Raw genomic sequence first — 16,011 nt, forward strand, 5'->3', positions numbered from 1 at the left:
AACTTGGAAATCCTTCCTAGTTTCTCTGAAATGCCTTTCTGTGCAGCTCTGTGCAATCTAAATAGACAATAGCCAGGAAGAATGGGAAATGGTTTATAAAACAATCCATATAAAGACCATCTCCTGAGGACAGAAAAACACATGAGAAGAAGGGTTTGGGACTACAGCAGGACTGGGTGGCCAGGCTTAAATTGCATAGCTGAGCATTTGTAATACAAGTGGGTTCCACCGCAAATGCAAAATGGATTTTTTGTTCAAATGAAAGATGAGACATAGATTCGCTTTTTATAATGAAGATTCATCTGGTAAAAGTTACAGAAGTCATTCATGAAGTAGGGTTAAGCGGGGCACAACCTAGCGCAGGGCTAGATGTAACACACTTGTTTAAAATACTTCCACACATGCTAGCTTGACGAAACTTAGTGTATTTAGTTGCCATATTATCAACACTATATAGAGAAACAAATGCGACAAAATTCAGAAATCTTTGGAAGATATCACTGAACATTTATGTAACAATAGCAAAAGTAAATTTCTTATACTATCTTTTTCATCTGTTTTTTGTGTTTATATAAAATTAGACAAATCTGATATTATTTTAATCTTATATCTGTTACTTTTTTTTTTTTTACAGATTTGACAGACAGACCCGGTTTGCAGGTGGGGAATGTTGTAACACTCCATTACAATGAGCCCCTATAGAACTACTCTATTCTATTCTATACTTTTATGAATTCTATTGAGAAACCATGAGAAAAAGGTGAATAAAGACTGAGAGTCAATATTCAGAAATGATTAATTATTATATTTTGAACTATAGCTGTGTTTTGTGGTGTGTTTGTAGTCAAACTCAATTTAATAACTAATAACTTTTAATTATTAAAAAATGCCATTATTTTATATATAAAAAGTTAATAATTGTATTTTATTGAGAAAATATTGTAGTTTGTCTTGTATATTTTTTTGATCAGAGAACATGTTGCAATGTGCCCCTCACGTGTTACAATGTACTATGGGGCATGTTGTCACATTTCACTTCCATTCTTTCGGGGTAAATCAAGAAAGAAGTATACACCGTATTAATGAAACAAAACCACATAATTGTACTAGACGTGTGAAATGAATGCAGGAAAAAAGTAAGTTTACACAAACTGAGAAAGTCAAAAAGCATTAGGTTGTGCCCCGCTCTCCCCTAATACTGTTGACAATTCACTGTAAAATAAAACTTACTATGTTCAAAAGTTTTATTCAGAAAGGACATATTAAAGGTATAGGTTATTGTAACGAGGTATGTTGTTACGGGAAGAAGGAGGCGGGAACCGGCGAACATTCAACAATATTTAATGAATAAAATGACACAAATACAAAATAAAAGTAAAAGCCAGCAGCCCCTCACGGACGACTGCTGGCAACATAAACCAAAAACAAAACATCAACTAAAACACAGGCCTGTCCTCTCTCGCTCTTCACTGTCGTCGCTCCTCCTTTATGCTTCCGCTCCTCCGTGAGAGATGCGAGACCGGTGCGTCGCGCACGTGTCGCTCATTATCAATCGCGCCACCGGCAATAGAATCTGTCTGCATCCTGCAAGACTTCAAGTTACGCCCCTTCAAATTACGTCATTTCAAGTTACGCCCACTTCAAGTTACGCCCCTTTAAGTTACGTCATTTCAAGTTACGTCCACTTCAAGTTGCTCACTGTTTTTTTCGACTTAAAGCTGCGCTGCACAGACCGGTCGGTGTATAATATCAAAGTACCGCGAGAGCGATAAGAGCAAACAGACACTTCTGAATGCTTTTGAATCGCTCTTGCACGAGTTTAACATAAACAGAACAAACTGTTTCCCACACATAGTGCGGTGCTCCACATAATCAACACCGGCCGCAACATATTGCGTTTCGTTATAAAAAAAAGAAAAAAAAGTACGCTCGCTATTTAAAACACGTAGCGTATTCATTCAGCTGCATTTCCTTTCCTTGCTCTCAGCTCCGTCTCTCTGTCACTCACGCGTCTCTCTCACAAGCGATTTTTTGTCTTGCCTTATTTGATCGGTAAATGATGTAGAATGTAGACGACTGCTGTGCTTGCGATAGGGAACGAGCAGAGAGATAGAGAGCCCCGGTCGCGCGCGCGCGCGTCTTCAAACTGTCTGGCTCTCTCTCGCTCCCTCGCGCATATTAATCAAAATCAATTGAGAATTGACATTTGACACGATGGTAAAAGATCGGAAGACCGAAGTTTCACGTGGAGCATTCGGATAATTTTATTAATATTATATTATTATTATTATTGAAGAATAATGATCTTTGGTCTTATGTATGTCATTGGTAATTCATTGTGTGTCACTGGTGTTACTGTCTTTTTTTTTTCTGTCACATTAAATAAAATATCACATGTGACATGATCATTTTACATCCATTTAATTCTGCATACACTCAAAAGTTAAGATTTAAACTAAGGATTGCATCATTAGGCTACTTGATTTTAACTGGTTTTCAAATATTTTCGTCATTATAGCAAATAAATGGTTGCACAAATGAACTAACATCATTCAACATACTTTTAACAAACATGATTCAAATAAATAAAACAATTTCCTTATTTACTGAATTATTATTATTTTCTGTACCTCTGACTACATGTGCTGAAATTTGTTTTGAAATAATATTTAATTAAAACCTTTAATATATTGCCAAGCTGTCATTTATGTGTATTCATAAAGTCAAAGGGGTAATCTAATAATGTGGTTTAAATGTTAAACTTACGACATTACTAAATGTCTCTATACGAGCTGGCATCTTGCCGACAACATCTCATTTTGAGTTTGACATATCGTGTGGTTCTATGTGATCTGGACAACTTCAAGTTACGCCCACTTCAAGTTACGCCCACTTCAAGTTACGCCCCTCTCTTGCAGTCCGCAGACAGACCCATCTCGCCACCGGCCTCGCGCCGTCCTCCCACGGCCCTCGACCTCGTCGTGCTCGCCACATACCCCCATCGCCCCTCGCAGGCCGGGGGGCACCCACGAGACTGCGCTTACTCCCCCTCCCCCCCTCCCCGGGGGGACCGATCACGGCGGCTGCGGTACCTGGGCTGGAGGTATGGATAGACGAGGTGAGGGAAAAGGAGACGGAAGCACGAGGAGCGACAGAGACGAGAGAGGGGAGAAAAAAAATAAAAAATTCTTGATCCGGTTCCCGGACACACTGCCGCTCGGTCCTCAACCAGCTGAGAGTCACTCGCGGTGCCATGCGATGGTACTGGACATCCGTTGGGGAACAGCTCGACGCTCCTCCGCCTCCTGGCGGACGGCGATGGCTCCTCCGGTTGAGGGCAGCCGGCAGCGAGTCTCCCGTTCCCTGCTCCGCCCCCATCATGGCCGACGGCAACAGGCTCCGGCCCACGGCAAACGGGACTCCTCCGCTCCCTCTCGGACGGCAGCCACCCCTCCTCGACCCAGGAGCACGGCAGCGAGCTCGAGCTCCGTCCCCCCAGTTCTTCCATTGCTCCAGCACCATCGCCTCGGGCAGCAATCGGCGGCCATCGCTCCCTCGTGCTGCCCGACCTCCTCAGCACCGCGATCCCCCCCAGCAGCGAGGGCTCTCCGACAGCGTGTCCCTCCTTCTTCCCGGGTTTCGGCACCAGTGTAACGAGGTATGTTGTTACGGGAAGAAGGAGGCGGGAACCGGCGAACATTCAACAATATTTAATGAATAAAATGACACAAATACAAAATAAAAGTAAAAGCCAGCAGCCCCTCACGGACGACTGCTGGCAACATAAACCAAAAACAAAACATCAACTAAAACACAGGCCTGTCCTCTCTCGCTCTTCACTGTCGTCGCTCCTCCTTTATGCTTCCGCTCCTCCGTGAGAGATGCGAGACCGGTGCGTCGCGCACGTGTCGCTCATTATCAATCGCGCCACCGGCCTCGCGCCGTCCTCCCACGGCCCTCGACCTCGTCGTGCTCGCCACAGTTATCCAAAAAGGAAAATTGTCATTTTATTTACCCTCAAGTTGTTTCAAACCTGTATGAGTTTCTTTCAAACCTGTATGAGTTTCTTTCTTTTGTTGAACTAAAAAGAAAATATTTTAAAGAATGTTGGTAAGTCATGTTGGGCCACTGACTTCCATAGTAAGGGGGAAAAACTATGGAAGTCAATGGCTACATCAACTGTCTGGTTACTAACATATCTTATTTTGTGTTCAGCAGAAGAAAGAAACTCATATAGGTTTGGAACAACTTGAGGATGAGTAAGTGATGACAGAATTTTCACTTTTTGGGGGGTGAACTATCCCTTTAATCAAAAGTGACAGTTTTATATTTAAAAATGCTTGTTCTTTCGAGCTTTCTAATATCAAAGAATACAAAAAACAAAACAAAACAAAAAACAATCACCTTTTTTCCAAGAAAATATTAAGCAGCACAACTGTTAGGGGCCGGGCCGTTCACGTACTTTTCCATTGTTTTACTATGTAAACACGCGCTAGACAAACTTTTTCAAAGTAAAATTGCATTGTGTGAACGAGCTCTTAATAAGGGATGCACAAGGGTGCACAAGGGATGTCAATGTGATGCAAAGATTAAGCATTATTACCAAGTCCTTTTCACTCATGTCACCTACCTAAAGGTGACCCTCATACAGACTAAGAACAATGAAAACAGACCTGTCAGACCGCCCAATAAGCACTTCAGCTGCACAGTGCGGACACACACACACACACACACACACACACTGTGACTTTAAGGGGCCTGTTAACTTTTATGAGGGTTTTAAAACAGTTTTATTGCTTTTCTCAAGAGGATAGCTTGATTTATGAAATAGCCATGCTAAAGTGTACATTCATTTGGACAGGTACCATTGGGTGTAATGGTGCATGGATTATTAACACAAATCTGAAAAAATGCAGCAAGACTAAAGGAAGTGTATAACATTTTTCAAAAGTGTCAACCTTCAAATAGATTGAGACATTTTTTTAAATGGACTGACCAAATCCGCAAAAACAAGCCACCTGCAGCTGTATGATAGATTTTGGCTTAATAACTCATAACTTAGCTTTGTTCAGCACCAATCTCCAGTGTGTAATCTTGTTTCCATCCATTCAAAGCTTGTATTTGGCCTCAGGGGCAGATACAGATTCTTCCGTCTCTCTATATGCTCTCTGTGTTCAAGATATTGCAAGTTTGGGACCCATTTCTCAGGAGAACTGCCGAGACCTCTGATTACTCTGACATACACTTAGCGGAGGCTGATGGCAGCGGTCAGCATGATAAACAAGGATCTTGGTCCAAACACCCACTCATTCAGTTAAAAAAAGATTTCTGCTGAGGGTTTCTTCTGGGATGAACCCTAATAACTGTGACACAAGCACCTTTTATGTGACCGTCAAAGATTTGAGGTTTTCAATGCAGTTGACACAGAGAGAAAAGGACTGAAAATTGCAAGTTAAAACATGGGCAGTTTATTTTTTAATATACATTTTTCTTCAGTAGTAAAGGACTGAAAATACTGTTCTTATAATGAGGAAACCAACACACTCAAATGTTTTTTATATTAGCATTCAAACATACATAAAAGCAAGTGCCATGATACATCAAGACCAAGTAGTAGTCATATGCTCTGAAGTTAACTAACAACAGGTTCAAAATGAAAAACAAACTACATTAAGCTCAAATACATGTATACATTATTTCAGAATACACTACATTAACAAAAACAGTTGCAAAACAGCTTCTATCTTCACTTTTAAGTTCACAACCAAAAACATCTACATGACTATTCAAACCACATCCTGAATAATGACATGCAGTTAGTTCAGTACCTTAGTGTACAATGTGAAGCTATTTTCATCTAACTTAATAGTTTGCCATGAGGCTTGTGGTTCTCTTAACAAAGCCAAGTTGTGTGCTGGTATTGATAAAGGACCTGATAAAAAAAAAAAAAAACTAATACAATAAGCTTTGGGAGGCTAACAATGCAAACTTTTTTTTTTTAAATGTGGGCATAACTTTCAAGGTTCTGAAATGATTTATTTTAATTTATATGCTATATGTATTTCAGACAAAAACAAAAACCAATCCCATGTTTGCGAGACTGGGTGTGTATGGCAGTCTAAGTGCTTTAGCTGACAGAACACGGGTCATCTTTACTGGGCTTCACCTCTCCCTGCAGCAGCTGGATCATTACTGCCTTGGTCAGGTAACTGGACGTGCCTTGTTTCCCCAGGGCTGGTGTGTTGTAGAAGGCCTCCATGTTATCCTGTGGATTTGATTTCTCTTAGTAACATCACCACAAAATGCTAATTCAAGTGTACCTGCCATTCAAATTCATACTGGCTGCTGCGTGATAAAGTACATTACATTAGGGCTCTCAATCTATTCATTACATGATATGCTGATTGATTGATTAATTGCATTTATGATATAATATAATTCAAAGACAATTGCATAACTGTGGCAGGCAAAAGCACTGAACAGAAATTTCATATTTAGTCAATATATTGTTTGTTTTACTGTTAAACCTTGCATAAAAGGCTTCTTGAACTTGAAAGCTTTCACATGTTAAATCTGCCCTCACCATTTTCCCAGAGCCCCCCAGTCTGCTGCGGTCTTTCTGAAAGTCAGCAAAGGCGTCCTTAACCAACTGGTCCAAATCCACCGGCTCCTGAAACTCCAGCTCTGGGTTTCTTTCCAGCAAGATTGACACCACCATCAACAGCTGCATTCAGGTCATCAAAGACACAAACATAGAGTCAAACAGCAGATAAGGTGAATAATACGCTAGAGTACAAATTCAAAATAAGTTAGGGCTGCAGAAGGGACAAATTGTGCCTAACCTCCACAATTATCTGCCTGTACTCAGGCAAAACGATGTTCTTTAATGTGTCCTCCACCAACAGAGAAAAATTCATTTCATACATGGTCATATCTGACAGAGTAGGTTGCTGCAAAAGAGTGAAAGATGGTTATCTTTCGCAGATATTGTGAACACATTTAAAACGGTCCTTTAATGATGCAATACAGGGAGATTATTTCTCCAGAACTACAGTTCCTCTGCAAAACTATGCTTAATATTTCCCCCCAAAAAGATCAAAGGTTTAGGAGGAGTTACCTGAGGGAGACTTTTTCCTCCAACCATGATGCCATTACGTGTTCTCTCGAGGATTTGCCAAACGCGGTCATAGAAGCCGAGAGGGGTGCGGTTGAGGGAGCCATCTATCTGACGTCGATTAAGCCACGATCTATAGAAACATGGAAGACCAAAACAAATCATCCACATTTTTAAAACGGACAAATCCCTGAATGCTAACTCTGCAGCTAGATTCATTTGGGAGATAATACATAAATTATCCATTCAAAATTCAGGCCTCGGTAAGATATATTAATGCTTTTGAAATTAGTCCCTTAATGCTTAGGCAGCATTTATTTGTTTTAAAAACACAATGAAAACAATAATATTGTGAACTATCATTACAACCTAAAATAACTTATATTTTAAATATTAAATATTAAATAAATATATATTTTAATACATTTTAAAATGTCATTTATTTCTGTGATAGTAAAGCTAAATTTTCAGCAGCCATTACTCCAGTTTTCAGTGTCACATGATCCTTCAGAAATCATTCAATATTCTGATTTGGTGTTCATGAAACATTTCTTATTTATCATGCATGCGGAGACATTCATATATTATGAATGTGATTACTTGTCAGTATTCTTAAATATCAAGAACACATTCTTGAATACAAAGAACAGAATTTATTTGAAATAGAAATCTTTAGTAACAATGTTAAAGTCTGTACTGTCACTTTTGATCAATTTAATGCGTCCTTGCAGAAAAAAAGGATTAAATTCTTTCAAAAAATAAATAATATTACTGATCCCAAGTTTTGGATGATGGTGTATATTATCAGAATATCAGGTTCTTATTTAAAAATGATTGTTAGTTGCCCAATTGAAAGCTAGGATTATATAAATGATGATAAACTGTATACTATTGTTGCGAATGGACACGGCAAACCATTCACGTTTGGCAGGTATCTACAGAAACACACAGATGGTGGGCATCCTGCACCTGCCATTCTGCTGAGGCTGGAGGACATCCAGCAGGAGCTGTTTGACATCACTAGGGGACATCTGGTAGATGTCCTGAGGTGGCATATCCCCAGCACGAATCTTCAACTCATGTTTCATTGCTTGAACAATCCACCTGATTGAAACATGAAAGTTTGTTAAGGAAACCCGTGTAAATAATGTGCAGAACCTAATGCAATATATTTATTATTTATAGATGTGAACATGTTATTTCTATTATTTAGGCTCATGTTGTGAAGCTCATTATCTGAAAAGAGAGGGGACAGCATACCCCACACGGATCTTCAGCATGCCACTGAACAGCTCTGGGGTGTTGGAGATGATCCAGCCAATGTGGATGACCAGCTCTTGCTGCAGCACGGCCTCTCGCTCGCCGTGAGGGCTGCACTTCCTGTATATGATGTCCTTTATGACCCCCGGAGACAGTGGGTTAGAGATCACAATCTCCTCATGCCCAAACAGTCCCAGAGTCACCTGGTAAATCAGAACTGCCGTCAGTCTGTATCACAATGGATGATTTGTCAGAGAAGCATTTTGGTTATTTCTATTTCTTTGAAAGGGTTTTAAATGTCCTGCAATGACTCAAACCAGTATTATCTCTTTTCAAAATGTATAAATCCAACCTGATATAAAAAAAAAATAAAAATATTTTGTTTGAATTTGTACAATGTGATGTGTAAGGAAATGTTTGATTTTTATAAAGACCGTAAGCATTAAAAGGTCCACCCCTAAATGCAACCATCAGTGAGGCGTAAGGATTAAAATGTACAAATGAGATTATAAGAAATAATACAAATTAGCCACCAAAATACAGTGTAGTTATGAATTGTCAAAAGAGTGTTTTGTATAAATCACAATATTCCATTACATCTATCCTTTTCAAGAAAAGCTGCCAAATAATATGAATGAATGTGGTAATAGGTCTATACAAGATGTTCTATTAAACACTGCAGATCTGCATAAAAATTACAACATTATTACAGCGGTCCCACATATATATCAGAGGTATGCAAACTTTTTACTATGAAGGGCAAACATCTTGATTGAAGGCTGTGGGCTGAAAGTAAATGTTGCTTTATATCCAACAATATTTTATAAACACACACACACACACACACACACACACACACACACACACACACACACACACACACGATATATATATATATGAAGAGTTCAGATGCAAAAGCCTCTAAGTGCCATCTGAAATTTTCTTCTAGAATGATAATTTTTATCAAGCTCGTATATTTAAGTTCAATAATTTCACTTAAATGGCAATGCAAATTACCTATTAATTGTCATTTAAGTGAAATTACTTAACTTAAATATACAAGCTTTATAAAAAATTATCATTCTATTATTGAACACCTGAGAAAATCAATGTTAATATTTGGTACAGTAGCCTTTGTTTGCAATTACAGAGGTCAAACGTTTCCTGTAGTTTTTCACCAGGTTTGCACACACTGCAGGAGGGATTTTGGCCCACTCCTCCACACAGATCTTCTCTAAATCAGTCAGGTTTCTGGGCTGTCGCTGATAAACACGGAGTTTGAGCTCCCTCCAAAGATTCTCTATTGGGTTTAGGTCTGGAGACTGGCTAGGCCACACCAGAACCTTGATATGCTTCTTACAGAGCCACTCCTTGGTTATCCTGGCTGTGTGCTTCGGGTCATTGTCATGTTGGAAGACCCAGCCTCGACCCATCTTCAATGCTCTAATTGAGGGAAGGAGGTTGTTCCCCAAAATCTCGCAATACATGGCCCCGGTCATCCTCTCCTTAATACAGTGCAGTCGCCCTGTCCCATGTGCAGAAAAACACCCCCAAAGCATGATGCTACCACCCCCATGCTTCACAGTAGGGATGGTACTCATCATTCTTCTTCCTCCAAACACGTTTAGTGGAATTATGACCAAAAAGTTCTATTTTGGTCTCATCTGACCACATGACTTTCTCCCATGACTCTTCTGGATCATCCAAATGGTCATTGGCAAACTTAAGACGGGCCTTGACATGTGCTGGTTTAAGCAGGGGAACCTTCCGTGCCATGCATGATTTCAAACCATGACGTCTTAGTGTATTACCAACAGTAACCTTGGAAACGGTGGTCCCAGCTCTTTTCAGGTCATTGACCAGTCCAGCTCCTCCCGTGTAGTTCTGGGCTGATTTCTCACCTTTCTTAGGATCATTGAGACCCCACGAGGTGAGATCTTGCATGGAGCCCCAGTCCGAGCGAGATTGACAGTCATGTTTAGCTTCTTCCATTTTCTAATGATTGCTCCAACAGTGGACCTTTTTTCACCAAGCTGCTTGGCAATTTCCCCGTAGCCCTTTCCAGCCTTGTGGAGGTGTACAATTTTGTCTCTAGTGTCTTTGGACAGCTCTTTGGTCTTGGCCATGTTAGTAGTTGGATTCTTACTGATTGTATGGGGTGGACAGGTGTCTTTATGCAGCTAACGACCTCAAACAGGTGCATCTAATTTAGGATAATAAATGGAGTGGAGGTGGACATTTTAAAGGCAGACTAACAGGTCTTTGAGGGTCAGAATTATATATATATATATATACACATACATGCATACATACATATACACACACACACACACACACACACACACACACACACACACACACACACATATATATATATATATATATATATATATATATATATATATATATATATATATATACATATACACACACACAGTGGGGAGAACAAGTATTTGATACACTGCCGATTTTTCAGGTTTTCCCACTTACAAAGCATGTAGAAGTCTGTAATTGTTATCATAGGTACTCTTCAACTGTGAGTGACGGAATCTAAAACAAAAATCCAGAAAATCACATTGTATGATTTTTAAGTAATTCATTTGCATTTTATTGCATGACATTAGTATTTGATACATCAGAAAAGCAGAACTTAATATTTGGTACAGAAACCTTTGTTTGCAATTACAGAGATCATACGTTTCCTGTAGTTCTTGACCAGGTTTGCACACACTGCAGCAGGGATTTTGGCCCACTCTTCCATACAGACCTTCTCCAGATCCTTCAGGTTTCGGGGCTGTCACTGGGCAATACGGACTTTCAGCGCCCTCCAAAGATTCTCTATTGGGTTCAGGTCTGGAGACTGGCTAGGCCACTCCAGGACCTTGAGATGCTTCTTACACTCCTAAGTTGCCCTGGCTGTGTGTTTCGGGTCGTTGTCATGCTGGAAGACCCAGGCACGACCCATCTTCAATGCTCTTACTGAGGGAAGGAGGTTGTTGGCCAGGATCTCACGATACATGGCCCCATCCATCCTCCCCTCAATACGGTGCAGTCGTCCTGTCCCCTTTGCAGAAAAGCATCCCCAAAGAATGATGTTTCCTCCTCCATGCTTCACGGTTGGGATGGTGTTCTTGGGGTTGTCCTCATCCTTCTTCTTCCAAACACGGCGAGTGGAGTTTAGACCAAAAAGCTCTATTTTTGTCTCATCAGACCACATGACCTTCTCCCATTCCTCCTCTGGATCATCTAGATGGTCATTGGCAAACTTCAGACGGGCCAGGACATGCGCTGGCTTGAGCAGGGGGACCTTGCGTGCGCTGCAGGATTTTAATCCATGACGGCGCAGTGTGTTACTAATGGTTTTCTTTGAGACTGTGTTCCCAGCTCTCTTCAGGTCATTGACCAGGTCCTGCCGTGTAGTTCTGGGCTGATCTCTCACCTTCCACATGATCATTGATGCCCCACGAGGTGAGATCTTGCATGGTGCCCCAGACCGAGGGAGATTGACCGTCATCTTGAAGTTCTTCCATTTTCTAATAATTGCGCCAACAGTTGTTGCCTTCTCACCAAGCTGCTTGCCTATTGTCCTGTAGCCCATTCCCAGCCTTGTGCAGGTCTACAATTTGATCCCTGATGTCCTTACACAGCTCTCTGGTCTTGGCCATTGTGGAGAGGTTGGAGTCTGTTTGATTGAGTGTGTGGACAGGTGTCTTTTATACAGGTAACACGCTCAAACAGGTGCAGTTAATACAGGTAATGAGTGGAGAACAGGAGGGCTTTTTAAAGAAAAACTAACAGCTCTGTGAGAGCCGGAATTCTTACTGGTTGGTAGGTGATCAAATACTTATGTCATGCAATAAAATGCAAATTAATTATTTAAAAATCATACAATGTGATTTTCTGGATTCTGTCTCTCGCAGTTGAAGTGTACCTATGATAAAAATTACAGACCTCTACATGCTTTGTAAGTAGGAAAACCTGAAAAATCGGCAGTGTATCAAATACTTGTTCTCCCCACTGTATATACATATATATATATACAATAAATGTTAAACCAAACAAATGATGAACCAAATTAAAAAATATATATAAATGATATGTTTCAATGTTTTTTTTCCTATTTTTCCTTATGATTGCATGGCGGGCCAAATCAAAGGTCATCAGGTGCCACCTTTGGCCTGGCTTGGGCATCTCTGATATTTATGAATACCACTGTATTAGATATCAAAATATAGCATAAATTTAACAAAAACAAGTTTGTTGGCTTTTAAAAGATAAAATCTACTTGGGTACTTTGTGGTTCTCAAATGTTAGGAGAAAAAAAATCAGTCTAGTGTGATTTGTTAGCAGAAGCCACTTGGTCTTTGTTATCTATGCATTAAAAAAAAATATATTTTGCATCTGGCTTAAGTATGTGGTGGCTATCTCCTTACAGTTCCCAGCAGACATCAATATTGCTCTACTATGGCAATCTACCCAAATACACATTAAATTAAATAAGGCTAAGACTCTATGATTCTACATGCAGGTCAGCTCAGACTGCTCTTGTATGCAAAGAATGACCCATTTTCAAACCAAAACGTACCCATTTATCTTACCCACAACATTAGGCCCCTAGGATGCAATTTATATGCAGATTCACTGCTAGTGCGCTACTCTGATGAATCATTTCACAACCACCAGGGGCTAAACACGACTATGTTGGGAAACTATGGCAGTTCATTAAACAAACACTCCACACCACAAGTAATGTTTGTCTCAACACAAAGCAAATAAAAGGTAAATGTACACTGAGGGTAAATGTAATGCACGAACAATGGGATGGTTGCAGGCGTTCTGGGTAAAAGCGATTTTTGCAGCAAAAGGAATAGTTAAGCTTCAAATGAAAGCAGGTTAGCTTTGCAAGTGATGACTGATGCAATTAGCTATTATTCTTTTGTGTAATAGGAAGAGGAGTCCATCATGACTTCGGCATACAACTGATGTGAAGAGAACACATTCTAAGCTAATTTTAACCTTCTTATAATCAGTGAACATTAAAATGTTTGACTTCATTACATTTTTGACTTGTTTGTTCATATCTTATCTATTATTTAGGCCCCTGTTCCTGTTTTTCACTTACCTGCTTGCCATGCACTAAAACACTAGTAATGCTCGGTGCAAGGCTGTCCACTAGTTTAGTTAAGAGACTGGCAGCAAGGCGCACAACGGACCTGGTGAACACAACACAATACAACACAACACTCATTCAATGGAGCCAAACAGAAATTGAATTGGACTACAGTCTATCATAAAACATAGTTTATTCCTAAAATGTATACACTACTGTTCAAAAGTTTGGAGTCAGAAAGATTAAATTTTAAATAAATTCAGAAAGGATACATTCAATTTAAAATCAAATCAAAAGTGACAGTAAAGGCATTTACAATGTTACATAAGATTTATATTTCAAATAAATGCTGTTACGTCCTATTCAATAAAGGATCCTGAAGAAAGCATCACATATTCAAAATTTTTTAAACGTTTCTTGAGTAGCAAATCAGCATATTAGAATGATTTCTGAAGGATCATGTGACACTGAAGACTGGAGTAATGATGCTGAAAATTCAGCTTTAACATCCCAGGAATAAATTACATTTTAAAATATAATAAAACAGAAAATAATAGTTTTTTATGTAATAATATTTTCACAATATTACTGTTTTTACTGTTTCTTTGATCAAATAAAATGCAGTCTCTGTGAGCATAAGAGACTTCTTTAACATACATTTAAAAAAATCCTACAGACCCCAAACTTTTGACAGATAGTCTATATAAGACTTGCTGCCTCATAAGCAATGAGAAATAAAGTTGGAGCTCAACAGTGATTCATTTTACATATATCACCAAAAAGACTTGTTACAAGAACTTTGTGAACCCCGCCAAACTTCTTTAAACTTTAGATTGTTTGAAGTCTAATTGTAATGCAGCATGGTGCTCATTTCAATAAATGAGATGATGTTATATTCCAAAATTTTGACCCCCTGTAGCATTTAAATCATTAATATTTAAAGCTGGGCCCTCTGGGATGAAAACGATCAGGAGAGCTCGGCATCACAAAGTGACAAAGTGGCATTGGGCATTTAAACTATGCTGCTGTTGCTCCTGGACAGAAGTTACACTTCCTCCAGTACACTTTCGTAATTTGCATTTCCATTTATTCATACATTTATTTGGCAGGCGCTTTTATCCAAAGTAACTTACAGTATATTCAGTGTATACGTTTTATTATTAGGTGTGTTCCCTGGAAATTAAATACATGACTTTAGCGTCATTTGAGCTATAAGAACTTATTTTAATGTTCACCAATTTCATGTTTAGCTGATGGATTCCTTTGGTGAATGAATATAAATAAGTGTTATGGACAGGTTATACTGCCACAGACATAATGGAGTTTAGCTCACAAACAAATTGCAAAATGAGACACTGTTACAGTGATAACCCCAGCTAAGAGGCATCAATTTGTGGTATGAAGGACATAAAAAAGCTCAACTTCAAAAAAACATTACCATAGGCACAAAATAACAATTATAAAAGAAAGAAAAAAAAACAACAACTAATGAGCTGCATGGCTTCTCTGTGCATGATAATAACAGCTTGACTAAGCGGATGTAAAGAAAAACAACAACAAAGGATGAGTGCTGCGTGCTCATGAGTTAACACATCCTTCGGCACGGAGTCAGCAGTTACACCACACATGCAGAGGTCGTATACCCCACCGCCCAATTACCTGCTTGCCATGGACCAATATAGTGGTTATATGAGGAGCTATAGAACCGGGAAACTTCTGGATAACGGCCGCAGCACTACGCACCGCCAGCCTACATGAGGTTTGCGTGTTTAAAAATATATATGCGCATAGTTGCACGTAACATTAGACAAATACACATAACAGGTAAAAACCAAAATAGCCATAAATATATCAAGAGTTGATCATTTTACCCAACTGTAATAAGAAAATAAGTGAAACTCTAAATGCTTCCGGTGAGTGCAATAAAAAGAGGAAAAAACTTACCAAAGCTTCCTGCTCCCAGCTCTTCTGTAGATTCTCTCCATGTCATCCTTGAGATTCTCTGGACATACAGAGGGTTAGGAATGGCATGTTAACCATGAAAAAAATCATTTTCAGCCTTAGTGTAGTCTGTAAGACAACATCCCCGGAGCATTTAGGCCAAACACATGTGGAAGCTCCGGCTTGCAACATAAAATCACATATAGGCATGTATTTAATCGCTCTGCGCTTGTTCAATAGGTCCGTTTAAGAGTGTGAACAGTCTTGAGCCACGAGATAAACTGTAGCTACGGGAATTAAGACCACGACAAGGGTGTGAGCAAGCATTGCCAACCCACTTGCTTATCCATGAAGGCACTAAATGGATTACAGCTGTGGACATTTCATTCAGATGAGCTTTAAAAGCAGCCATGCAGTAAGACGTGTCCTGTGGCTTTTTAAAAAGCTCACCATTTCAATAGCAATGAAATACTCTGGCCTTAAACTTACACTTAATCATTAAAACTTTAGTAAAAATACCAGACATTTCAGAGGTAGAGACATATTTGACTGAACTAATAATAAATATCTTACGAATTATGTACTA

General features: G+C 39.4%; 1 protein-coding gene across 4 annotated transcripts in view; it reads right to left on the reverse strand.

Moving 5' to 3' along the window:
- Positions 1-5,445: 5,445 nt before the first annotated feature.
- phkb (phosphorylase kinase, beta) overlaps positions 5,446-16,011 on the reverse strand; it is a 72,574-nt gene continuing 62,008 nt past the window's right edge. For 3 of the 4 annotated variants that reach the window (XM_082162136.1, XM_082162134.1, XM_082162137.1), the window contains 8 exons: positions 15,429-15,486; positions 13,497-13,587; positions 8,375-8,577; positions 8,084-8,218; positions 7,118-7,247; positions 6,843-6,950; positions 6,584-6,724; positions 5,446-6,265 (listed from right to left, as the gene is read on the reverse strand). In XM_082162136.1, coding sequence (XP_082018262.1) covers positions 6,128-6,265; positions 6,584-6,724; positions 6,843-6,950; positions 7,118-7,247; positions 8,084-8,218; positions 8,375-8,577; positions 13,497-13,587; positions 15,429-15,486 — 1,004 coding nt within the window. In that variant the 3' untranslated portion in view covers positions 5,446-6,127. Of the gene's footprint in view, positions 6,266-6,583; positions 6,725-6,842; positions 6,951-7,117; positions 7,248-8,083; positions 8,219-8,374; positions 8,578-13,496; positions 13,588-15,143; positions 15,235-15,428; positions 15,487-16,011 lie in introns of all 4 variants that reach the window. The other variant, XM_082162135.1, reaches the window with a different exon arrangement.

Source organism: Leuciscus leuciscus, assembly GCF_965113295.1.
Source record: "Leuciscus leuciscus genome assembly, chromosome: 2".
NCBI classification, from domain to species: Eukaryota; Metazoa; Chordata; class Actinopteri; order Cypriniformes; family Leuciscidae; genus Leuciscus; species Leuciscus leuciscus.